At 47.1% G+C, this 26760-nt stretch overlaps 1 protein-coding gene and 1 pseudogene across 1 annotated transcript; one reads left to right on the top strand and one right to left on the bottom strand.

The window, feature by feature from the left end:
• The first annotated feature begins 2789 nt into the window (after window positions 1–2789).
• On the top strand, window positions 2790–8470 carry LOC140422758 (uncharacterized). Its single transcript, XM_072507693.1, has 2 exons — window positions 2790–2830; window positions 6660–8470. The coding sequence occupies exon 2, from the start codon at window positions 6685–6687 to the stop codon at window positions 7870–7872; it is 1188 nt and encodes a 395-aa protein (XP_072363794.1). The 5' UTR covers window positions 2790–2830; window positions 6660–6684; the 3' UTR covers window positions 7873–8470.
• A 7139-nt stretch (window positions 8471–15609) lies between these two features.
• Window positions 15610–26760, bottom strand: part of LOC140418111 (small glutamine-rich tetratricopeptide repeat-containing protein beta-like) — a 198205-nt pseudogene continuing 187054 nt past the window's right edge.

Below are 26760 nucleotides of genomic sequence, written 5' to 3'. Positions count from 1 at the left end.
ATATGGTAGCCATCACAAAGGAGAAAGTGCTAGAGAAACTAAGAGGTCTAAAAATTGATAAATCTCTGGGCCCAGATGGGCTACATCCTAGAGTTCTAAAGGAGATAGCTGAAGAAATAGTGGAGGCGTTAGTTATGATCTTTCAAAAGTCACTGGAGTCAGGGAAAGTCCCAGAGGATTGGAAAATCGCTGTTGTAAACCCCTCTGTTCAAGAAGGGAACAAGGAAAAAGATGGAAAATTATAGGCCAATTAGCCTAACCTCGGTTGTTGGCAAGATTCTAGAATCCATTGTTAAGGATGAGATTTCTAAATTCTTGAAAGTGCAGGGTCGGATTAGGACAAGTCAGCATGGATTTAGTAAGGGGAGGTCGTGCCTGGCAAACCTGTTAGAGTTCTTTGAAGAGATAACAAATAGGTTAGACCAAGGAGAGCCAATGGATGTTATCTATCTTGACTTCCAAAAGGCCTTTGATAAGCACGAGGGGACATACCTTTAAATGGAGGGGAGATAGATATAAGACAGATGTCTTTACTCAGAGAGTAGTAAGGGCGTGGAATGCCCTGCCTGCAACAGTAGTGGACTCGCCAACACTAAGGACATTCAAATGGTCATTGGATAGACATATGGACAATAAGGGAATAGTGTAGATGGGCTTTGGAGTGGTTTCACAGGTCGGCGCAACATCGAGGGCCGAAGGGCCTGTACTGCGCTGTAATGTTCTATGTTCTATAAGGTGCTCCACGGGAGACTGCTGAGTAAAATAAGGGCCCATGGTATTCGAGGCAAGGTACTAACATGGATTGACGATTGGCTGTCAGACAGAAGGCAGAGAGTTGGGATAAAAGGTTCTTTTTCGGAATGGCAACCGGTGATGAGTGGTGTCCCGCAGGGTTCAGTGTTGGGGCCACAGCTGTTCTCTTTATATATTAACGATCTCGATGACGGGACTGGGGGCATTCTGGCTAAGTTTGCCGATGATACAAAGATAGGTGGAGGGGCAGGTAGTATTGAGGAGGTGGGGAGGCTGCAGAAAGATTTAGACAGTTTAGGAGAGTGGTCCAAGAAATGGCTGATGAAATTCAACGTGGGCAAGTGCGAGGTCTTGCACTTTGGAAAAAAGAATAGAGGCATGGACTATTTTCTAAACGGTGACAAAATTCATAATGCTGAAGTGCAAAAGGACTTGTGAGTCCTAGTCCAGGCTTCTCTAAAGGTAAACTTGCAGGTTGAGTCCGTAATTAAGAAAGCAAATGTAATGTTGTCATTTATCTCAAGAGGCTTGGAATATAAAAGCAGGGATGTACTTCTGAAGCTTTATAAAGCATTAGTTAGGCCCCATTTAGAATACTGTGAGCAATCTTGGGCCCCACACCTCAGGAAGGACATACTGGCACTGGAGCGGGTCCAGTGGAGATTCACACGGATGATCCCAGGAATGGTACGCCTAACATACGATGAACATCTGAGGATTCTGGGATTATATTCATTGGAGTTTAGGAGGTTGAGGGGAGATCTAATAGAAACTTACAAGATAATGAATGGCTTAGATAGGGTGGACATAGGGAAGTTGTTTCCATTAGCAGGGGAGACAAGGACCCGGGGGCACAGCCTTAGAATAATAGGGAGTCACTTTAGAACAGAGATGAGGAGAAATTTCTTCAGCCAGAGAGTGGTGGGTCTGTGGAATTCATTGCCACAGAGGGCGGTGGAGGCCGGGACGTTGAGTGTCTTTAAGACAGAAGTTGATAAATTCTTGATTTCTCGAGGAATTAAGGGCTATGGAGAGAGAGCGGGTAAATGGAGTTGAAATCAGCCATGATTGAATGGTGGAGTGGACTCGATGGGCCGAAAGGCCTTACTTCCGCTCTTATGTCTTATGGTCTTATGGCCTAATAGTGAAAGCAAAAAGATTATTGAGCAACTCCGGGATAAGTTGGCAGCTAAAGATAAGGAGATGGCTGATGTGAAACGTGCACACCAATCTTGTTTAGTTCACCTTAGCAGCTTTCAGATCCATTACGATAAAGCCTATCAAGATACAAAGCACGCAGTCTTGGTATGAGAAGAGACAGAAAAACAGGTAGCACAGTTAATGAGTCAATGCGCGGATTTAAAAGCAGTTTTGCGAGCGCTCCACAGCTCCACTACAGAACAAATACAGAGTGACGAATGTGATATAAAATAGTTACTTTAGGGATATTAGTTAATGTAATGTAGAAATAAGCCACTTTGATTCTGGCAGATAGAGACAAAGGGATTTGAGACCGCATGGAAAAAGCAGGAAGAGGTGTGTCTACGAGAGTGATGCTGCATTGATAGGGGCCAGAGAAAGGGATTGGAAGTGAGCCAATCAGAATAGATCAAACAGGTCAGGAGGGATATAGGCTGACCTATGGGCGTCGAGTATGTGAAACTTGATACCATTTGAATTGATTTGCAGAGATCCCTTTGTCTCTTTGTTCATTCGCTTTCTGGGATGTAGGAGACTGGATGTCTCTTATGTTTCTATGAAATGAATCAAGCTTGCAAGCTAAATAAAATAACTTCTTTTTACGTGCGAATCCATCTCGACTTTTATTGAGGCCAGACTGACGGAGAAAGAAATTTGGGAATCAACATTTGGTGCCGAAAACCGGGATTTCTCAGGGCGATCCTGATCCAACTGCGAAATCAGAATTAGACTGATTATGAACAGGAGAATGGGGAACAAAGGGCCCTCAATGTAGAACTGGAAAACGACCGCGCATTGATTGTTCCCCTCTTCTTATCGTCTGATTAGTCTGGTCACTCGCGGTTGGCACAGAAAGACCGCCTCGACGAAATCACAGGTCAGTCTGGGGATTAGCAATTTAATTGATGGGATTTCATATTGTTGTTTCGGCTTGGGTTAGGGTTTTGGGTTGATGGGACATCTCAAATGATTATTCAGTTCCAAGTATAAGAGTTCAGAGGCTGATGTGACTTCAGTAGATGGAGGTTCAGTCAAGTATAAGTGTTTTTATGGCTGATGTGACTTCAGTAGATGAAGGTTCAGTCCAGTATAACTGTTTTTAAATCTGAAGATGGTTCAACTCTATGTGTGAGTGTTTTAAATATATAGTTGATTAAGCTAAAATTGTCTCCTTGGACTGTATTGGCGAAAAACGCAGTTCCGAGGTCTAGTTGAGATTGTGGGGAATGCTGCATATTGGTTGAAGCAGAAGTCTCTCAAAGGGTTAACAGCAGCAGGCAAAGTTGAAAACAGACAGTGCTTCTCACTCAGGCCTTGAGATAACAGCAGCAGCCTGTAGTGTAATCGGATACCTTTCCTTTGAGTCAGTGAACACCAGCAAAGTTACGTTTTGAATTAATTCAAGGAAACCAGTGGGTTTCTCCACCTCTTTGATAAAAGTTATTATTTTCGAAAGCAATTGATTGAAATTGCCAGAATCTTAAGTTTTACTTACTTGAAATAAGGTTTATCTCATTTTATCTGGAGATTAATAGAAACTTAAAGAAGATCATGGACACCATTTTAAAAAGTGTCAATCTGGAGAAGATAGTTGATTTTGCTAATATTTATGTGTATGTAAAAGAAAAAAAACTTGTTGAAAGAAAAATTGTTAAGATAAAGAAATAATTAAGTTGTAAATGTTATACAAGTTTGTGTTAAGCAAATTGTAAATTTAGTTCTGAGTTGAGATCAGAGCTAAGCTTGCAAGTTGCAGTAATTCAATTTGAATTTTCAAACATTTTTAAGTTTTTTTAAAAAAAGAGCAAATAGAGAAAAGAAGGACACAGATCTTGAATGCGTTGAATAGCACATTTCAAAGGCCCATAAATCTTTCTGTTATCTTAGACCTAAAACCTAGGAAGACTGAAGAGCCAGAGGAATTTCTGGAGCGTTTTAATGAAATCTACCGGGGGCAGTCAGGCGATTTGCTGTATCAAAATGGTCAGAATTCCCCTCAATACTGTGCTATGTTAATGCATTGCCTACCACCTTCTGTGGTTACTGCTGTGAAATGTAATAACATGAATTGGACAGAGAACGACCCTTCCCAGATGGCAAGGGCAGTCAGATTTTACTGGAAGGAGGGTGTAGGCCAAGAAGGAGGCTCAGTTACAAAGGTTAAGACTGAGTATGTAATGAAAAAGGATGATCTGCGACCCCAACAAGCGGCAGAAATGGTAGTTTACCAGCAGGAGCCCCAATATAGTGACTTTGGGTGCGTGGATCAGCGAAGAGGAGGATGAGACAACAGTGCTATATTTCTATCACCCCCCAGTGGTGGACATTAGACGTTGAACAGTCACTGCATCACGTTACCCTGGCCTATGACAGAACTGGACGAAACAGGGAGTTGGAGGACAAATACCGGCCATTACTTGAGACCGAATGGCCAGTCAAGGGTACAGCCACAGTCACGGGAAAAGAAGGTACAGCCAATTTTGTTACAATATCACCACATTTATGGCCACAGTCAGCTTCGGTAAGCCCTCATATTACACGTCAGGTCCATGACCAGTACCATGCCAGGGATATGGGGCGAATGGTCAGGAGGGCAGTGGATCATTCAGATCCAACAGACTACGCACTTCAAGTCATGCCGGACGGCACTACCATAAAATATTTTGAGGTCCCTGAAACGATTAACACTCGACTGCAGCATCACAGGGGACATGATGTGTTGGAATATGTCAATCCACAGGTCTGGGCGGAATACCCATCACAAGTGGGAAAGACAAATGTTACACCTATTAAGGTGATGACTAAGGATCATGTAAAGCTACCTTCCATTCGGCAATACCCCCTGAAATCTCAAGCTGCTCCATCAATAGATAAATTAATTCACGAACTGTTGAAACAGGGTATTTTGGTCCCTTGCCAATCAGAATGTAACACCCCCATACTTGCTGTTCCTAAACCAGCCAAACCAGACCAGTACCGATTAGTACAGGATTTACGTTCAATCAATGCCATCGCATAGCCATTACATGCTCTCACCCTCCAACAGGATATTACGGTATATAGCTCCCACTCGGTCATCGCACTACTGAAGCAACTGCAGACTCAGCATCTTACCGCAGCTCGTCAGAATAGGTATGAGATATACCTTTTGAACAATCCACGTCTGACATTTAAATACTGTACCACTATCAATCCAGCCTGTTTTCTTAGCGGTCCCCCTGTCCATGAGGACGCGCCTGGTCACGACTGTTTAGCCTTGATTCAGGAAACTACCACAATAAGGGGCGATTTGAGTGACATTTCGTCAGAACAACCTGACATGATTATGTGTGGTCAAATATCCCACCAGGGTTTAGTTAATGACCTACTGCAGGCCCTCCTTATGCCAGCGCAGATTTCCGTTATTAAATGCGCTGCCCACACGAATGGTACAACCCCAGTTGACGTTGGTAATGAACGAGCAGATCGTGCAGCGCGAACAGCCGCGCAAATTCAGCAAGTGATGGTGCCTAAGATGTTAAGTCAGGCTAAACGATCTACTATAAATATGTCTGCTTCTGACAAGTCAATGCCAACCATCCAAGACGTCATAAGGTTACAGGAGGACGCTCCTGAGAGTGATAAACAAATGTGGAAACGGTTAGGTTGTACATATGATTCTGTTTCCTCTTTATGGACCACGCCTGCACATCAGACTTGTATGTCTGATGTGCTGGCTTTATGGGTCATTGAATGTGTACACTTTGCAACTCATTGTGGGGCTCGAGGGACTAGTGATTTGTTGCTGGACACTTGGTGGCACCCTAAAATGCAGGGGTTGGCCCAAAGTATCAGTAATCGGTGTTTGATTTGTCAGCAATATAACACCGGAAAAGGTATCCCTTGTGGGAAGGGGCAAACCCCGTTGCCCAGTGGTCCCTTTGAGACGCTCCAAATGGATTACATTGAGTTGGAAAGGTGTCAATGTTACAAATATGTTTTGGTCATTGTGGATGTGTTCAGCAGATGGGTCGAGGCGTATCCGACTATCGATAATAAAGCTGCTACTGTGGTTAAAGTCTTGATGAGGGAAATCATTCCCCGGTACGGTATACCAGCTCAGTTAAGTTCTGATAATGGGCCTCATTTTATTGGACAAATTAACAAGGAGTTTTGCTCCCAGTTGGGCAGACGCCAGCAGTTACACTGTGCTTACAGACCGCAGGCGGCCGGGTTGGTTGAGAGACACAATCAGACCCTCAAAACTAAATTGGCTAAATTAAGAGCAGACACGGGACTGACATGGCTTAAGTTGCTCGGTCGAGAATCCCGCCGAGATTCTTTATGGCAGGCCTCTTAGAACTCCCTGGAGCCTGCAGGTTCCCAGACTGGTTCAGTTTCATCAGATGACTGAAGAAATGACCACCCATGTTCTAGCCCTCACGCAAGTGCTCAAGGAACTCCATGGCCAGGTCCACGCGGCTCACCATCCATTGCCCCCAGTACCTAGCTCACTTTCAGTCCAGCCCGGTAGTTATGTCATGGTCAAAAATTGGACTAGGAAGGAGTCGGAGCCGCGATGGGACGGGCCCTTCAAAGTTCTCCTTACCACCCCCACAGCAGTTAAAGTGGAGGGGCGAAGTGCTTGGGTCCACCTACATCACTGTAAATTGAGTCCATCTCCACTACTGTAAAAGGTCGGATACTAACCTGCCTCCCTTCTCCAGTGCTATTTTACAGGTGTGGAGCACGATGGAGTGGCTACGCATCGTCTGTCTGATATTTGGCCTCACTTCGCTTGGCGTGTTATTGGCGATGGACATGGAAAAGGGCATGGAAAATCTGTGTAGCCCCAACCAATCTACAAGGATACATCACCTATGCAAAGGTGATGTTCTTCGCTGCCCCCATATACGAGGACATGGTATTGACTCATGGAAGGTCATCAAAGTTAAGGAGAATGCAGGAGTCATGAAGCAGTTGCACCGGTCCCGGCGATGGGAAGGGAACATTATATGGACATTGCCTTGTTTTCGGAATACATGTAAATTCGATTTTGGATGTGTTAAGAGTGGTACAATAAAGGTAAAATCAGGCTGTCAGAAGAGTGTAGGAAGAGGCTATGAGAAAGAGAAAGGGACTAGAGAGAGGACGGGGCGTATGAGAAGGGAAGTACAGCTAGAACGTAGGTTACCGGGAGATACACTTAAGTTAATTAAGGGCCAAACTGAGGAAAACCCGGGTAGTATGAATCTCTTCTACCAGATTTACCACCGCTTGTATGGCCAGGGACGGGTTGTCTGCTACCCAAACCCCGCAGCGGTGTCTAGGTTATTTTCTGTTTCACCGCTTTGGGGCACTCCCCAAACGGTGGTTCATTGTCAGCATTCCGAACCACTGCCCGATCAGGTCACTCTTCCTTACCATCCGGGTTCAGCACCACCGGCTATTTGCCTTCCCCTTCCTCGGGATAATTCCCATTCACAGTACGATAGGCTGCGACGGTGGAGGGCGTACATACCTAGCCACTTCACTCCCAATAGGGATTCCCGGTCGTACGAGAATTGCTTCAGCAGTGAAGGATATGGCTGTTTGCTGGTAGAGGTGGACACAAATATAACATGTCTGTTTCCCACCTGTACGGACAGGAGGTGCCATATCACCCAGGCGTCTGGCCAATGCGTTTGTTACAACACTACTTGCGTTCCATTGAACGCCGGCCTCCAGCTCCTCTGTGGCTGGGCGAATGTCTCTCATATCACTGTTGGGACTAGGGCTTTCCGCATTGCTGGGCGGCCCGAATGGGCATTTCAAAGTTGGATAAACTGGGCGACTGGGAGGTCCTTACGCAACCGATATGCTGATTGTGATGCTAGCCTGCACACGGAACAAGGATACTACTTTTTATTTAATGGTCTTTGTGGGCCTGGCCATCCTTAAATGTGTGATGGGTAGAATGCGGGGTGCACTGGATCAGATCACCGCCCCAATCACCGACAAAAAAAATTTAACTGTTAAAATCCATGAGGGTGAGGCAGATGAAGGGGGGCTAAGACAGGAATTGGAAATGCAGCGACGGATCTTTTTAGATGAGGAACCGTAGCTATGGATTGGATAGTTCGGTTATCATGGAATGATAAAAGGAGGGAATGACGAATGTGATATAAAATAGTTACTTTAGGGATATTAGTTAATGTAATGTAGAAATAAGCCACTTTGATTCTGGCAGATAGAGACAAAGGGATTTGAGACCGCATGGAAAAAGCAGGAAGAGGTGTGTCTACGAGAGTGATGCTGCATTGATAGGGGCCAGAGAAAGGTATTGGAAGTGAGCCAATCAAAATAGATCAAACAGGTCAGGAGGGATATAGGCTGACCTATGGGCGTCGAGTATGTGAAACTTGATACCATTTGAATTGATTTGCAGAGATCCCTTTGTCTCTGTTCATTCGCTTTCTGGGATGTAGGAGACTGGATGTCTCTTATGTTTCTATGAAATGAATCAAGCTTGCAAGCTAAATAAAATAACTTCTTTTTACGTGCGAATCCATCTCGACTTTTATTGAGGCCAGACTGACGGAGAAAGAAATTTGGGAATCAACAAGAGCACAGTAGACCACGCGAAATGTAGACAACAAAGAGAGAAGTTGCAGTCACTGCTTTCAGTGCAAAATGGATTTAGGTATACTTTTGGACAAATTTAGATTAGGAAGGTGTCCCCAATTGGCAAGAACTAAATTAAACCGCCCAGAGATATGTGGAGGACACAGAAAATCACAATAGAGCCTCCCATGCCCCGAAAAGGAAAGCATCCAGACCACCGACTGCACAGGCAGCACCCCCCCCCCCCCATGAATCCGGTCACCACACAGCGCAAGTCATCGGATCGGGAGGAGCCTGATTGCATTTACACCACCCCATTATCCATCACCCAATTGAGAGATGCCTGCGCTAAAATTGATCCATTCGAACCCACCGCAGACATGCATTATTTCTTTGAGATAGTACGCCAGCAAAAGGTTGTGTACGGTCTAGACGAAAGGGAGGAAGTTAAACTTATAGTAATGAGCCTTGACCAGTCCGTCAGCCCAGCTTTTCCAGAACCCCAGAATGTAGGACGAGGAATCCTGCAGGAAATGAAAATGGCCATTTTAGATGCGATCGGGTACAGCAAGGGAGACCCAGTAGAAGGTTTAAACCGCTGTAGGCAAAAGAAGGGAGAGCATCAGACCGCATTTGCAGGTCGCCTTTGGATCCATTTTAAGACAGTATTTGGGGATTTGAACCACGCACACTTAAATGAGGACAACACCACTAAATGGTCCCGCACTTTAGTCTCCCACGCCACAGAAGCAGGTCAAAAGGCTTGTGTGAATTATGACCCCACAGACCACACACATAATGAAGTTTGGGTTTTAAAGAGACTCTCCAGAGCTTGGGAACAATCCCTACACAGGAAGGCAGATCAGGAACAGATAGAAGCAAATATGCACCCGGTCAGGACTAACCAGGACCCAACGTGGATAAACGAGGGTAGACATGAAGGACAGCACCCCAGAGCACAGGCACCACGAGTTTGATATAATTGTGGACACATGGGACATTACGCCCGCGAATGCCGACAAAACCCCCCGAACCAGCACCAACACCAACAACCAGGCCCCCCACCTAGGAACAATGAGTTCATGTGGAGGCAACACGCAAATCAGCTGCTATCTATACCTATCGATGTGCCAGTACCATGTACGATATAACCAGCTCAATTGGAAACACCATCCACACAGCCAGTGACTGTAACTTCTGGTCCATCCATTAAAAAAGCGATTGCCGAAGAATCCCCTGCTGCTACTAGTCTTCCTTCTGCAAAAGAGACTGTATCGCCTTCCAAGGTAGTCATTCACAGACGAACTTAAGAATACATCTAAGGTCAAGAACAATCAAATCCTTGAAGTAAGCAGGCAACCAGTGCGGATTAGACGCCCACCAGGATATTTTTCCTATTGACTGTATTACCATTGGAATAATGGAATGCCTGCCCACATATATGTGTAAATGACTGTAAAAATACCATAGTTATTTATTGTGTTGGACCTTAGAAGTAAAGGGGAGTGTTGTTTGGAGGGTTGATATTGTTGTGCTACCCGGGGTGTTTATTTGCTGTAACCTGTTTTGATACATGTTTGTAATAAAATATATATTTTAAAAAAGATATTGTTGTGCTGTTGCATGGTACCTTTAAGAGTTGAGTCAAATGATAATCTATGATGCCATTAGCTACTTTGCGGGCTTAGAGTCAGTCCAGACGAAGCCTTTGTAGAGTTAACAATCATCTAATAAACCTTTGTTGATTATCGTGTTCAACCTACGTGCTTCAGCATTTCCTTTCTTTTATCCTGCAAGTACAATACACAGCAGATAGGTTTTTAATTAGTAGTTGATGAAGGGTTATGGAGAGTGGGCAGGAAGGTGGAGCTGAGGCTGAGATAAGCTCAGCCATGATATTATTGAATGACGGAGCAGGTTCGAGGGGCTGAATTACCTACTCCTGCTCCTAGATCTTATGTTCCTATGTTCTTAATTTCAAATGCGAAGAACGTTTCATTTTGTGGTTGAAGAGCATTTGTGTAATTATTCACAATTCTACGCTCCAACCCGTGTGGATTTAGGGATGACACCAATGGCAGGCGATAAAAGAACCCCTTGTATGGCAAATTTAAAGGAGTAGGGACAATAAAAGAAGTGTCACGAGGAAGAGAGCCAAAATCCAGAAAGTTTCTAAAGAACATTAAAAAAGCATTCCACAAATTACTAACCTTTCCGAAAGCTGCAGACACAAGTGATTCTTGAAATATGTGCCTGTAAACAAATGATGGAGCTTCAGAACATCTGTTGTTTTCTTTGATGGTTTCTAATGATGAATTGGTGTTACATTGGATGCTTATGAGGAAGGCTGCCCTCTATACCATCCCACAGCACTTGTCTCGAGAGTAGCAGTGCAACATGCCTGCAAGGAGGAATAATCAGGTTTCAGGTCACATTTCACCATTGCTATCACTGTGCATGTGTAAGTTCAATGATGCCTGGTAGCCTTAAGGTTAAACAGTAATTCTCAACATCTGACCCTCTGGGGCAGCAGAGAGACAGAGTCTGCATGTATTTGAGAGTTCAGACTATTCATATGCCCTGTTCTGGATTGCACACACAGGTTGATTGGAAATATAATCACTGCAAAGCCAATAGAGGAGAAGTTAGACATGACCTGAAACCCTGCACTGGGATAACAGTGTACAATGAAAACTTACTCTCATGAATTTGGAAAATGGGCTTGCGAGTGGAACTCTGCCTGCAAATAATGAAAAGGACAAGTGCACTGTTGACTTAAATGTAGCATGCATTTCTGAGTTAAAAACTGGAAACCAGAAGCAAAAGAAACCCAAGGCTTGATTTAGGATAATGTTATTGTGTACAGATTCTGATAGTGCTGTTAAATTTATTGCCTTTGTTTTGGTTAAACTATTGTAATTGAACAATATGACATGTGCACTTGTGAAATAAGATAAGTTTATGAGTATGATGTAATAGGTTATGGTGTTAAGTTTGTGTGGAGTGTATGTAACACCAGTGTAAAGAAATCTTCATGATTATGAAGATGTCTTTCTTTCAAAGGGGCAGGTTTCGGGAAGCAGCAGTAGTTTTAAGTCATCTATTGTATTGTTGGACATTAGAAATCAAGTATAGATTTAAGTGAGTTTAATTTAGTACTTTTGTGTAAAAAAGGATAAAACTCTAGTTATATTTGTGTTAAGCAAAAGTGTAATAATAATAATAATTCTAATAATAATCTTTATTGTCACAAATAGTCTCACTGCAATGAAGTTACTGTGAAAAGCCCCGAATCGCCACATTCCGGCGCCTGTTCGGGTACACGGAGGGAGGATTCAGAATGTCCAAATTACCTAACAGCACGTGGGGCAGGTCGGAGATTTGAGGAGAAATCAACAGAAGATTGATTGAGTGGCATCTGCCACTTGGTTTCAGAGTGGGGTGCTGTCTGACCACAGTTAGCCTGTTGGGTTAAATGGACTGAAAACCTTTTAGCGTGAGATATATTTTGTAACCAGTGTTATCCTTAAAATCTGTGTATATTTATGAAGATAAGTAGGAATAAAGGAGTATCTTATTACAGTCAAACTTTTCATGCTTAATAAATGTTTTGTTGGTTGTTAAAATTTAACTGGCAGTCCTGTGACATTTTTCATTTATGTTTTCTAAAATAAAATGTATATGTTACGGTCTTTTGTGCCAGGGTTCCAAACTGGGACCTTCCCATCCATTAGTAACACCAGCTGGGATCATAACAGATACCACCAAAGCAGATACTATGGTTTTTTCAACAACGTACTAAGCTGCTTGTCACACAGTGAGCCAAACGCTCGCAATGAAATGGTAGCCGATTGTTTCTCTGATATCTGCAAAGGCCGATGTCAGGCAGGAAAAGCAGCATTGAAACCCCCAACGGCAATGGCGGCTTTCGTCACCATATTGAGCAGCACTTAGAAAAAGCTTGAAGTCACGGGTTCCACTACATATCGCTGGCAGGACCTCCTCTGCGGCCAGCAACCTAGAAGCAGAGGATCAAGGCACAATTATTAAAGGTCACCCTGGCATAGAGTGAACCAACTAGTTAACCCTGGAACACCCCAGCACCAGAGCACTACTCGGGCACCCACTGGCAATGCCCCATGGCATTATTCAGGCACTCCGCTTGGTACACCGCCTGGCATTACCTGGACACAGCTCTTGGTGTTTCCTGAATACTTTCCTGGAGAATAACTATCAGCGGAGTACGGACATGCTGTCCCCTCTCATTGTCCCTCCACCACTTCTTCATTGCTTTTGCTGTGCCCTGCCAGCCAGCCAGGCCCTGATGGTGCAGTTTGAAGCCAGGCCTTCTAGATCTAGGGCTGCTTACAGTAGGGGCGACTTTACTATTTTAAAGACCTGCCCACTCCATTGGCACCAGGTCGAACAATTCTGTTTTTGCATACCAATCTATATTAGTGGCTGCCATAGCTTATGCCTCATCCTGTAAATTAAAAAAATAATAATTTAGAGGTTTCTCAGAGCTCTATTCTCTCCTGCATTCTAGTCCTTCTTTAAATTAATGATGTCATGTACTCATTAACTTTTGCTGCAGACCCCATTCTACAGCTGTAAACTTTCCTCTGATTGCAAGGTGTATGCGTTTTTCTTACACTGCAGTGTCTGAATCACTGCTCATACATCTTCCAAAGTTTTTTTTCTTTCAGTTCCCAAAAGAGCTGGATTTATTCTCCTATCCAGCACAAAATGGAACAAATTGAATCGTAAGATCTATTGCACTGCACTCGGTGAAATCCCAGATTTCCTCCCTCTACTTTATCAGAACAGATGCTGACTGCCTCTTCCTTTCCCATCACAGGTAAATGCCAGTGGGATTGGGCCGCTAAATGATTTTGCATCTCACGGCTTCAGTCTCCTCTCAAACCAGGACTACCAAGTGGAATGGGGTGGGGTAACTCTGACAGCAGAGTTAAGTCCACTATGTCAATTGATGGAGGGAGAGGGGCTAGTAGGTATGGTTAATTCACCAAAGTGGCTGAAGTCACACCCTACAACCCAATCCCACTGGGAAGTGATGAATCCAGCTCAAAGTTTCTTTAGGTCTATTACAAGTCACTAGAAAGCACCTAGTGCATCTCAACTTTGGTGACTCCATCTGTACTAATTCTTCATTTATTGACATTTTTGGGTTCCTTAACATCCCTCAGCCCAAATGAAGCTTCCACACCTCAACTGGTAATGCTGCCCCAAGAATCTTGGATCCCTTTGTGTCCAGAATAACGCTTTCCTCTCATCAATTCTTAATTTTAGAAAGCTCAACTTTACCGAGACTTTAATGTTACCAAATGCTCTTTTGATTCTTTTTTCACACTGACACAGAATAAAATAAATAAAATTATAATGGATGCTCTCTCTCCACACCTATCACATTTATTCAATGGCTCTTGTCTTTATTTTTACTTACAGTGCCATGGACAATTCTCTTCTGAACACCACACGCTTGATCAACAGCAAAATACTGCGGATGCTAGAAATCTGAAATAAAAACAGAAAATGCTGGAAATATTCAGTGGGTCAGGCAACATTTATGGACCTCTGATGTAAAGGGAAAGGAAAAAGTTGTGTATTCATTGGACAAGGTCACTTTAAGAGCTTGGTCACGTGACATATTGATGACATCAACAGCAGTTTGGGTGGGCTGACAGCCAGTCTAGTCTAGCAGCCTGTGAGAAAACACCTTTCCAATAAAGCTCTTGTTTGTTTGTACCTTTGTGGTCTGCAAGCCTATTCTTTAAAAATACCACAATGAAATTGGCGACACTGCAAACACCCAAAAAAGAACTGCAGATATCTGGTGGAGTACGAAAAATCATCGATCCACGCTGCAGCCATCCAAAACTGGATTAAAAAGATTAAACAAATGCTACACCAAAGCTGGCATCGGAGGAGTGAAGGAAAATGGCAGCGAGCATTGAAGGAGCCAATATTTAAACAAAGATAAAGATGAAAACAGCATCAAAAGAAACTTGCCATGTGCTCTGCCTGGAAAGTTATGAAACAATGCCCCTTCTACTGTGAGTAGCAAGTGAAGTAACAAATACCCTGAAACAATTAATTGAGGGCCATGGGATTTTTGCAGCGTCCCTTGCAAAACTTGGAAAGGAACAGGCTGAGCTTAGCATTACCTTGTTTGAAAGAAAAAAAGAAACAAGGCAGTGCTAAAACCATTGTCATACATTTGTTCTCACACAACCTTCCTATAGTAAAATGGTGGGAGATTTTGCCACCATGGGACAATCTGTTGAATGCACCGAGCACTGGAACTCATACACTGAAAGATTCAAAGACTTTGTTCAGGCAAAGAAAATTGCAGCAGATATAGTACTACCGACTTTCCTGAGCACAATGGGGGGGGACACCTTCAACCTCCTGGTGCAACCAGCAAAACCTGGCTCAAAAACCTATAGTGAGATTGTGGAGATATTGCAGGGCCATTTCTCATCTAAACCCTTGGCCATCGCCGAGAAGTTCAGGTTCCACAAATGTAGCTAGCAGTAAGGTGAATCAATCACACAATTCGTAGCTACTTTGAAGAAATTAGCTGAATACTGTGAAGTTGGAGATGTCTTGAGCGACACCATTAGAGTCAGACTTGTGTGTGGATTAAGAAGCAAAGTTACCCAGAAAAGGCTATTAACAGAGAGCTACCTAGACCTAAAGGAGGTTTTGGAAGTCACGATCTCTATGGAACTAGCAGTTAAGGAGGTGCCGCAATTAAGCTGGAGCACTAAAATCTATGAAATGTCGATTGAGACCCGAACACAGACACAGGTTTGAAATTTCCATCGATGTACAAAAGCTAGGCATATGACAACTGATCACTGGCCCCAGAAACTGTTTACCAAGAGAAACTACATATCGCCTTGAAACCCTCAAGGATAATAGTCAAAACATATACCAAAGAAGTGGTTTCATTGAGGGGCCGTATTGATGTAAATGTGCAGCTAAATGGACAGACTTATCGCTGCGTATCATTAAACCCCAATGGGAAGAACCTGGCTGTAGAGAATCAAGCTAAACTGGGCCAAAGTTAATCTCATGTCGGAGTACGAAGCTGATCCAACCAAAAACCTAAAAGAACAAAAAAAGAGTCAGCTGCTGAAAAAAGCTCTAAAAGCAGCTGTGGCCAAGGCTCGCAGTGCTGGCTAAGATGACAAAGGCTCAGCATACTGTAACAAATGTGGTTTAGGATCAAGAAACATAGGATGACGTGCTTACGGAAGATGCACATGAATGTTTTGACAAAAATTGAGGTCAAAATTACATTGAAAAATTGGACGAGGATGACCGGAATGCATTTGCATGCTCCCTTTGTAAATTCCGAACCACAGAGGAACAAGCAATTGAGGCATATCTCAAAATGCCTGACCATAAGGAAGCACTGAAGGTCATTGAAAAGAACATTCCGTTTGGGAAAAGAGCTACTGATTTCCTTCATGCATCAAGGATCAACAAGAATAAAAAGGTTGCTGATCATAAATGACGGCAACAAACAAGAGCTTTATTGGAAAGGTGTCTTCTCTACAGGCTGCTAGACTAGACTGACTTTTAGCCCAACCAAACTACCTATGAGGGGCTGTTTTAGCACAGGGCTAAATCGCTGGCTTTGAAAGCAGACCAAGGCAGGCCAGCAGCACAGTTCAATTCCCGTAACAGCCTCCCCAAACAGGCGCCGGAATGTGGCGACTGGGGGCTTTTCACAGTAACTTCATTTGGAGCCTACTTGTGACAATAAGCGATTTTCATTTCATTTCATTTCATGTGGTCAAACTCTTAAAGTAATCTTCCAACTCACAATAAACATGAATACACAACACAAGCAGAATTAATTTTTCAGGTCGATGAACAGAATGTTTTGTGGAAGCATGGCTCCACCCATCAGTTGATAAGTCAGGGAGTGAGCCTGCCCCAACAGTGCCATGAAACCACAACCAGATTTAAGACTGTCTGGTGTCTGCTATTGGGTTTGCAGGAAGTCTACCATGGGGTGAAGCATGGAGGCTGAACTGCAGGGAAAATAGGGCTGGAGCCTGTCAGGAAGGCTCTGGCAAGAGGTGGAGGTGCAGGGTCCACGATTGCGAGGGTCTAGCTTTGTTGTTTAAGGATGGCATCCGGGCAATAGTAAGGGATGATATTGGTGCTATGGAGGACAAGGTTGAATCGCTTTGGGTGGAAATCAGGAATAGTAAGGCGAAAAGGTCACTGATAGGAGTAGTCTATAGGCCACCAAATAGTAACAGGATGGTAGGGCAGGCAATAAGCAAAGAAATAACGGATGCATGTAGAAATGGTACAGCGGTTATCATGGGGGATTTTAATCTACATGTTGATTGGTTTAACCAGGTTAAAGGCAGCCTTGAGGAGGAGTTTATAGAATGTGTCCAGGATAATTTCCTGGAACAGTACGTAATGGAACCTACAAGGGAACAAGTGGTCCTAGATCTGGTCCTGTGTAATGAGGCAGGATTGATTAATGATCTCATAGCTCGGGATCCTCTTGGAAGGAGCGACCACAATATGGAGGAATTTAAAATACAGTTGGAGGATGACAAGGTAAAATCAAACACTAGTGTTTTGTGCTTAAACAAAGGCGATTACAATGGGATGAGAGAAGAACTAGCTAAGGTAGATTGGGAGCAAAGACTTCATGGTGAAGCAGTTGAGGAACAGTGGAGAACCTTCTGAGCGATCTTTCACAGTGTTCAGAAAAGGTTCATACTGCCAAAAAAAGAAAGACGGTAGAAAGGGGAAAAATCGACCGTGGAAATCTAAAGAGGTGAGGGAGAGTATCAAATTGAAGGAAAAAACATACAAAGTGGCAAAAATTAGTGGGAGACTAGAGGACTGGGAAGTCTTTAGGGGACAACAGAAAGCTACTAAAAAAGCTATAAAGAAGAGTAAGGTAGACTATGAAAGTAAACTGGCTCAGAACATAAAAGCAGATAGTAAAAGCTTCTACAAATATATAAGACAAAAAAGAGTGGCTAAGGTAAATATTGGTCCTTTGGAAGATGAGAAGGGAGATTTAATAATAGGAGATGCGGAAATGGCTGAGGAGCTGAACAGGTTTTTTGGGTCAGTCTTCACAGTGGAAGACACAAATAACATGCCAGTGACTGATGGAAATAAAGATATGATAGGTGAGGACCTTGAGATGATTGTAATCACTAAGGAGGCAGTATTGGGCAAGCTAATGGGGCTAAAGGTAGACAAGTCTCCTGGCCCTGATGGGATGCATCCCAGAGTGTTAAAAGAGATGGCTAGGGAAATTGTAAACGCACTAGTGATAATTTATCAAAATTCACTAGACTCTGGGTGGTCCCAGAGGATTGGAAAGTAGCAAACGTGACACCACTGTTTAAAAAAGGAGGTCGGCAGAAAGCGGGTAATTATAGGACGGTAAGCTTAACTTCGGTTGTAGGCAAAATGCTGGAATCTATCATTAAGGAGGAAATAGCGGGGCACCTGGAGGGAAATTGTCCCATTGGGCTGACGCAGCATGGGTTCACAAAGGGTAGTTCGTGTCTGACTAATTTGGTAGAATTTTTTGAGGACGTTACCAGTGCAGTAGATAACGGGGAGCCAATGGATGTGGTATATCTGGATTTCAGAAAGCTTTTGACAAGGTGCCACACAAAAGGTTGCTGCATAAACTAAAGATGCATGGCATTGAGGGTAAAGTGGTAGCATGGGTAGAGGATTGGTTAACTAACAGAAAGCAGACAGTGGGGATAAATGGGTGTTTCTCTGGTTAGCAACCTGTGACTAGTGGGGTCCCTCAAGGATCAGTGTTGGGCCCGCAGTTGTTCACAATTTACATAGATGATTTGGAGTTGGGGACCAAGTGCAATGTGTCAAAGTTTGCAGACGACACTCAGATGAGTGGTAAAGCAAAAAGTGCAGAGGACACCGGAAGTCTGCAGAAGGATTTGGATAGGTTAGGTGAATGGGCTAGGGTCTGGCAGATGGAATTCAATGTTGCCAAGTGCGAGGCTATCCATTTTGGGAGGAATAACAGCAGACTGGATTATTATTTAAACGGTAAGATGTTAAAACATGCTGCTGTGCAGAGGGACCTGGGTGTGCTGGTGCACGAGTCGCAAAAAGTTGGTGTGCAGGTGCAACAGGTGATTAAGAAGGCTAATCGAGTTTTGTCTTTCATTGCTAGAGGGATGGAGTCCAAGACTAGGGAGGTTATGCTGCAATTGTATAGGGTGTTGGTGAGGCCACTTCTGGAGTATTGTGTTCAGTTTTGGTCTCCTTACCTGAGAAAGGACATATTGGCACTGGAGGGAGTGCAGAGGAGATTCACTAGGTTGATCCCAGAGTTGAGGGGATTAGATTATGACGAGAGGTTGAGTAGACTGGGACTGTACTCATTGGAGTTTAGAAGGATGCAGGGGGGGATCTTATTGAAACATATAAAATTATGAAGGGAATAGATAGGATAGATGCGGGCAGGTTGTTTCCACTGGTCGGGGAAAGCAGAACTAGGGGGCATAGCCTCAAAATAAGGGGAAGTAGATTTAAGACCGAGTTTAGGAGGAACTTCTTCACCCAAAGGGTTGTGAATCTCTGGAATTCCTTGCCCAGTGAAGCAGTTGAGGCTCCTTCTTTAAACGTTTTTAAGAAAAAGATAGATACCTCTCTAAAGAATAAAGGGATTCGGGGATATGGTTTACGGGCCGGAGAGTGGAGCTGAGACCACAAAGATCAGCCATGATCTCATTCAATGGCGGAGCAGGCTCGCGGGGCCAGATGGCCTACTCCTGTTCCTAGTTCTTATGTTCTTATGTTCTTAAGTCTGGCGGTTGGGGGGGGGGGGGGGGGGGCGGCGGAGACGGTGCTGGAGCAAGCAAGGGTGGCAATCACCATTGTGGGGTATAGTGTGACCGTACAGGAAGAATATTACCTTGGACTTCCGATTGCGGCTATGCGGAGCTACGCTGCACATTCGGCAGCTCCCGCTAAAAACGGACTTTTGGGCTCTTTTCAGGGCCCCCAACAAAATTTCTTCGACGTTTCTCGGTGTGGGAAGTGTGGTGTTGGGTGCTCTGAGGTACAAATGAGCCAACACGGTTGCGATTGGTACAACGCAGTTTTAATCCAACTTGTTATTTACAGATCTGTCTTGGTACTCAGCACGTGGTGACTGTGTGAGTGTTAATGAGGTCCTGGCCTTGTCCTGTCTCCAGATGGACTGGCCACCAGGTGTCGTGTTTCTTGTCTTATACTGTGTCTGCTTTTGTCTGTGATTGGCTGTCGTGTTATGTGTGCTAATTGGTCTGTTGGTCTATCTATCATGATGTGTGTGTTTGAATATCATGACATCCCCCCCTTTTTTACAAGATTATGTGCCTACGTGTTTATAAATATGAATGTGTCCTGAGTGCAGCTAAAGGTGTGTGTGCGTGATATTTACAGCATGTACATGTGGCGTAATTATATACAAGGGGCGATGTCAGGTGTGGCATGCTAACGAGGTTGTACCATAACAAAAGAAGAAAAAATTTGAAGTGTGGTCCGGTCAAACGAGATCTAGAACGATAAAACAGTAACATGTTACAATACAATAGTTGCTAAACTTTGACGTGTGAACAGTCTCATAAGTCCAGTCTAGTCGGTGGGCGACGAATTCGGGTTGACCGCCTCAAGGGTGGGTCGAGAACCACCGGCTGAGGTGCGAGCCTGGCCACGGGTGGCGACAGAAGGGGCATGGTATATGGCAGCTCCACGAAGTCACTATCAGGAACCAATGGAGGACACGGCGTCTGTGTATGGTTCCGTTGCGAGCGTGGAAGTAGGCGAAGGGCTCGCCGATTGCGCCTACGCTCGGATCCATCCGGCATGCGTACCAGGAACGAGCGGGGAGCCACGTGTCGGAGAACTTCGGCAGGTGCTGACCAGCCACCGTCTGGTAGATGAATGCGGACGTTGTCTCCAGGGGCCAGGGGAGGAATATCAGTTGCCCTTGTGTCGTACGATCTCTTCTGGCGATCACGCTGCAGTTGCATCCTATGCAGTACCGGAGCATGGTCTGTTGTTGGTGCCAGGATGGAAGGCACAGTGGTTCTGAGGGTGCGACCCATCAGCAGCTGTGCTGGCGAGAGACCCGTGGCTAGCGGGGCCGAGCGATAGGCCAGCAGGGCGAGGTAGAAGTCCGATCCGGCAGCAGCAGCCTTGCAGAGGAGCCGCTTGGCAATGTGAACGCCCTTCTCCGCCTTTTCATTGGACTGGGGATGCAGAGGGCTGGATGTCACGTGTGTGAAGCCATACGAGGCGGCAAAGGACGACCATTCATGGCTGGTAAAACAAGGCCCATTGTCCGACATGACAGTCATCGGAATGCCGTGGCGAGCAAAGGTGTCTTTGCAGGCCCTGATGACAGCAGATGACGTCAGATCGTGTAGTTGTACGACTTCTGGGTAATTGGAGAAGTAGTCCATGATGATAACATAGTCCATGCCAAGCGCGTGAAATAGGTCGACACCCACCTTCGCCCAGGGGGACGTCACCAGCTCATGGGGCAGAAGCGTCTCAGGAGGTTGCGCCGACTGAAACCTTTGGCAGGTTGTACAGTTGATCACCACGTTGGCAATTTCGTCACTGATGCCCGGCCAGTATACCGCCTCTCGGGCCCTCCGTCTGCACTTCTCGACCCCCAAGTGGCCTTCGTGTATTTGATCGAGAACCAGCTGGCGCATACTGTGCGGAATGACAATCCTGTCTAGCTTCAGAAGGATCCCATCAATGATGGCTAGGTCGTCCCGTACATTATAGAACTGCGGGCACTGCCCTTTGAGCCATCCTCCCGTCATGTGGCGCATCACTCGCTGTAAAAGGGGGTCGGCCGCTGTCTCTCGGCGTATGCGGGCCAGACTGGAGTCGTCAGCCGGCACATTTGCCGCTGTCAAGGCCACCTGTGCCTCGACCTGACATACGAACCCCTCCGCATCTGGCGGCGTGCTCACTGCTCTGGATAGGGCATCCGCCATGATGAGGTCCTTCCCTGGAGTGTAGACCAGTTGGAAGTCATATCTCCTGAGTTTAAGTAGGATGCGCTGGAGGCGAGGGGTCATGTCGTTCAGGTCCTTGTTTATTATGCTGACCAGGGGGCGGTGGTCAGTTTCGACTGTGCATCGTGGAAGACCATAGACATAATCGTGGAACTTGTCCAAACCGGTTAGCAAGCCCAGGCATTTGTTTTCGATTTGCGCGTAGCGCTGCTCTGTGGGGGTCATAGCCCGTGATGCATAGGCAACAGGGGCCCATGACGACGTGTCATCCCTCTGCAGGAGCACTGCTCCAATGCCGGATTGGCTGGCATCAGTTGAGATTTTGGTGGGACGGGACGTGTCGAAGAACGCCAACACTGGTGCAGTGGTGAGTTTGTGTTTGAGCTCCTCCCATTCCAGCTGGTGTGTATGTTGCCACTGGAACTCTGTAGATTTTTTTACGAGATGGCGCAGAGTCGTTGTGTGGGAGGCAAGGCTGGGAATGAATTTCCCTAGGAAGTTGACCATGCCAAGTAATCATAGGACAGCCTTCTTGTCGGCCGGCCGCGGCATGGCTGTGATGGCGCTCACCTTGTCTGCATCCGGACGGACCCCTGACCGGGAGATATGGTCCCCCAGGAACTTCAATTCGGTCTGGCCAAAGGCCCACTTGGCTCGGTTGAGGCGCAGGCCGTTTTCCCGTATGCGGGCAAAAACGCGTTGGAGACGATGTATGTGCTCCGGCGGTGTGGTGGACCAGATGATGACATCGTCCACATATACGTGCACCCCTTCGATGCCTTCCATCATCTGCTCCATAATTCTGTGGAAGACCTTGGATGCCGAGATGATGCCAAATGGCATCCGGTTGTAGCAGAATCTGCCGAAAGGGGTGTTGAAGGTGCATAGCTTTCGGCTGGACGGGTCCAGCTGGATCTGCCAAAACCCTTTAGAAGCATCCAGTTTCGTGAATATCTTCGCTTGGGCCATTTCACTGGTGATCTCCTCCCGTTTAGATATGGCATAATGTTCCCGCATAATGTTATTATTGAGGTCTTTGGGGTCTATACAGATGCGGAGCTCGCCAGAGGGCTTCTTGACACACACCATGGAGCTGACCCATGGCGTGGGCTCCGTGACCCTGGATAGGACCCCTTGGTCCTGGAGATCCTGCAGCTGCAGCTTGAGGTGTTCTTTAAGTGGCGCAGGAACCCTGCGAGGTGCGTGAACAACCGGGATGGCGTCCGGTTTGAGGCGAATTCGGTATGTGTATGGCAGTGTTCCCATGCCTTTGAATGCCTCCTGGTTGTGGGCGAGGAGCGATTGGAGCTGTGCGTTGAACTCAGCATCCGGGACGTCAGATGTGTCGTCTGGAGAGAGAGACAGAATTTGTTGCACAAGGTGGAGAGCCTTACATGCCTGTGCGCCCAGCAAGGAGTCCTTCGATGAGCCAACTATCTCGAACGAGAGTGTGGCCGTGTGTGTTCTGTGTGTCACCTGGAGCTGGCAGGATCCCATGGCCGGGATAACGTTCCCGTTGTAGTCGACCATCTTGCACCGGGATGGCTGGATTGGTGGTCTGACCTTCATGGCATAGAATGCTGACCATGCTATGAGGTTGGCGGATGCGCCAGTGTCCAGGCGGAAAGTGATCGGCGATCGGTTGACCGTCAGGGTGGCACCCCATTCATCGCCCGGATTGATGGTGTTGACCCGGTTCACATCAATGACTGCAACCCGGAAGGCGTCTTGGTCATCTGTGTCGTTGGATTGGATGTCCTGATGTGGAGGCTGGATGGTTCGCACGTGTCTGCGAGGTTGTCGGAGATGTGGAGGATCCATTGGTTGAACCGCTCGACAGTAGGCAGCGTAGTGGCCCAGCTTGCCACAGCGTAGGCATTGTTGGGTTTTTGCAGGACATTGCCCTTTTAAATGTGCAGCTCCACAGTTGCCGCACATCATGACATCATGGCGTTTGTTACGCCACTGCGCATGCGCAGTTCGGTCTTGCGTCGGGCGCCTGCGCAGTGCATCCCTCGATGTTGCCGTTGGTGCGAAACGGCCGCCCTCGTCCGGGTCGAGGGCCGGGAGAAACTCGATTGCCTGGACGCGTTCGGCCTCGTGGGCGGCCTGGCTTGCCGATTCGATCGCTTGGGACCCCCTCCGTGCCGATTCGGTCGCCTGAAATTGGGCGTAGCGGCTGGTCGCATTTTCATGCAGGACACAGGCTTCCACTGCAGATGCTAAGGTCAGGCCTTTAATTTTAAGAAGCTGCTGGCATAGGCCACTGGAGGCAACGCCAAAAACGATCTGGTCCCGGATCATGGACCCTGAGGTGGTGCCGTAACCGCAGGACTGCGCGAGTATGCGGAGGTGCGTCAGAAAGGGTTGAAAGAGCTCATCCTTACCTTGCAGGCGTTGCTGAAAGATATACCTCTCAAAGCTTTCATTGACCTCAACGTTGAAGTGCTGGTCGAGCTTGAGGAGGACCGTGTCATATTTAGATTTGTTCTCGTCTTCCGCGAACACCAAGGAGTTGTATACATCGATGGCGTGCTGACCTGCGGTAGTGAGGAACATGGCAATCTTTGTTTCGTCCGAGGCACCCTGTTTTTCGTTGGCTCGCATGAACAGTTCAAATCACTGCTTGAAGAGCTTCCAATTGGTGCCCAGGTTCCCAGCGACTTGCAATGGCTGCGGCTTGTTGTGGGTGTCCATGGCTCAGGATGGCAGATTTGCCGGCAAGTATCGATCCACTCACTGGTATCATGTGGTGTTGGGTGCTCTGAGGTACAGATGAACCAACACGGTTGCGATTGGTACAACGCAGTTTTATTCCAACTTGTTATTTACAGATCTGTCTTGGTACTCAGCACATGGTGACTGTGTGAGTGCCTTGTTAATCAGGTCCTGTCCTTGTCCTTGTCTCCAGATGGACTGGCCACCAGGTGTCGTGTTCTTGTCTTATACTGTGTCTGCTCTTGTCTGTGATTGGCTGTCGTGTTATGTGTGCTAATTGGTCTGTTGGTCTATCTATCATGATGTGTGTGTTTGAATATCATGACAGGAAGGAGATTGTAATAGTTCCCCAACAGTGTATGGCTTGGACCAAGAGCGGGGCGACGAAAAACGTGGTGGTGAACCCAAAGAAGGTGCGAGGGAAGAAGAGGAAAATGGCAGTGGGCAGGGACCAGGCAGCGTGGATGCAGTGGGCACAGGAGCAGCAGGAGGTTATCCAGCGCTGTTTCAGGGAGATCAAAGCGGACCTGCTGGAGCCGATAAAGGCTTCTATCGACAAGCTGCTGGAGACGCAGACAGCCCAGGGGGTGGCGATCCGCGAGGTCCGGACAAAAGATCTCTGACAACGAGGACGAGGTCTTAGGCCTTGCGGCAAAGGTAGAGGCGCACGAGGCGCTCCACAAGAAATGGCAGGAACGGTTCGAGGAGATTGAGAATCGGTCGAGGCGGAAGTATTTGCGGATTCTGGGCCTCCCGGAGGGGCTGGAGGGGTCGGGCGTGGGGGCCTATGTGGTCACCATGTTAAACTCGCCGATGGGAGCGGGGTCCTTCCAGGGGCCCCTGGAGCTGGAAGGGGCCCATAGAATGCTGGCGAGGAGGCCCAAGGCTAACGAGCCGCCGCGGGCTGTGCTGGTACGGTTTCATCAGCTCGCTGATCGGGAGTGCGTGCTCAGGTGGGCCAAGAAAGAGAGGTGGGAGAACGCGGAGGTTCGAATATACCAGGACTGGAGTGCGGAGGTGGCGAAGAAGAGGGCCAGGTACAACCGGGCGAAGGCGGTGCTGCACAGGAAGGGGGTGAAGTTTGGCATGCTGCAGCCGGCGCGACTGTGGGTCACCTACAAGGACCGGCATCATTATTTTGAGTCTCAGGAGGAGGCGTGGGCCTTTGTCCAGGCCGGGAAGCTAGACACAAACTGAGGGTCGGGATGGGTGGTCGGGATTGCTGTTGGGGTGTTACATTTTGAGGGGGGGGGGGGTTCTTTGCTCTTATTTCTTTTTGGTTCAGTGAGGGTGGTTAGGGTGGGTTGGACACTGTTTTGGTTGGGTCTGTCGGGTGGGCTTGTGGGGGGGGGTAAGTAAATGGAGTAGGGGTGGATGGCCGGTAGGGGGGATGGGGCCCCGCGGGGGAGGGGGGGGGGCCGAGTCGGGGGTGAGGGGACTGGGCCTGTAAAACGAGCGGCGTCAGAGGTGGTGGGGCTGGGCAGGTGGAAAGCGGGGGCTGGGGCGGGGAAACAAGGGAAGTTTCCCGCGCTTGTGATGGAAGGGGGAGGCGGAGAGCCTGTGGATGGGTAATGGAGGAGGAGGGTATGTCCCACAATGGGAGGAGTCGAAGGAGAGGCGGGAGTAGCCGGGGTCAGCAGGAGTCAGCTGACTTGCGAGAGTGCAATGGGGGGAGTAAAGCAGCTAGGAGGGGTCATAGCTGGGGGGGGGGGGGGGAGGGGGGGACGACGACGACCGGGTTTGCTGCTGCTATGGTCAAGGGGGAGCTGGAGCGAGTAGAGGGGGTTGGTACGGGGGTCTGCCGCCATGGGGAACGGGCCGGGAGTGGAGTGCGGGCGCGTGGTTGGCCAAGGAGGGGGTATGGCTAGTCGGCGGGGGAGGGGGTTGGTAGCCCCCTGACCCGGCTGATAACCTGGAATGTAAGGGGGCTGAACAGGCCGGTCAAGCGGGCCTGGGTGTTCGCGCACCTGAAGGGGCTGAAGGCGGATGTGGTCATGCTCCAGGAGACACACCTGAAGGTGGTAGACCAAGTAAGATAGAGGAAAGGGTGGGTAGGTCAGGTGTTTCATTCGGGGCTGGATGCCAAAAATCGTGGGGTGGCGATCTTGGTGGGAAAGAGGGTGTCGTTCGAGGCGTCGAGCATTGTGACAGAAAATTGGGGCAGCACGGTAGCATTGTGGATAGCACAATTGCTTCACAGCTCCAGGGTGCCAGGTTCAATTCCGGCTTGGGTCACTGTCTGTGCGGAGTCTGCACATCCTCCCCGTGTGTGCGTGGGTTTCCTCCGGGTGCTCCGGTTTCCTCCCACAGTCCAAAGATGTGCAGGTTAGGTGGATTGGCCATGCTAAATTGCCCTGAGTGTTGGGTGGGGTTACTGGGTTATGGGGATAGGGTGGAGGTGTTGACCTTGGGTAGGGTGCTCTTTCCAAGA

Source organism: Scyliorhinus torazame, chromosome 5, assembly GCF_047496885.1.
Source record: "Scyliorhinus torazame isolate Kashiwa2021f chromosome 5, sScyTor2.1, whole genome shotgun sequence".
Lineage (NCBI taxonomy): Eukaryota > Metazoa > Chordata > Chondrichthyes > Carcharhiniformes > Scyliorhinidae > Scyliorhinus > Scyliorhinus torazame.
This window is presented reverse-complemented; position numbering and strand designations above follow the sequence as displayed.

Coding starts and splice junctions, on each gene's coding strand:
- LOC140422758 (XM_072507693.1), top strand. CDS start 6,685: ATGGAGTGGCTACGCATCGTCTGTCTGATATTTGGCCTCACTTCGCTT.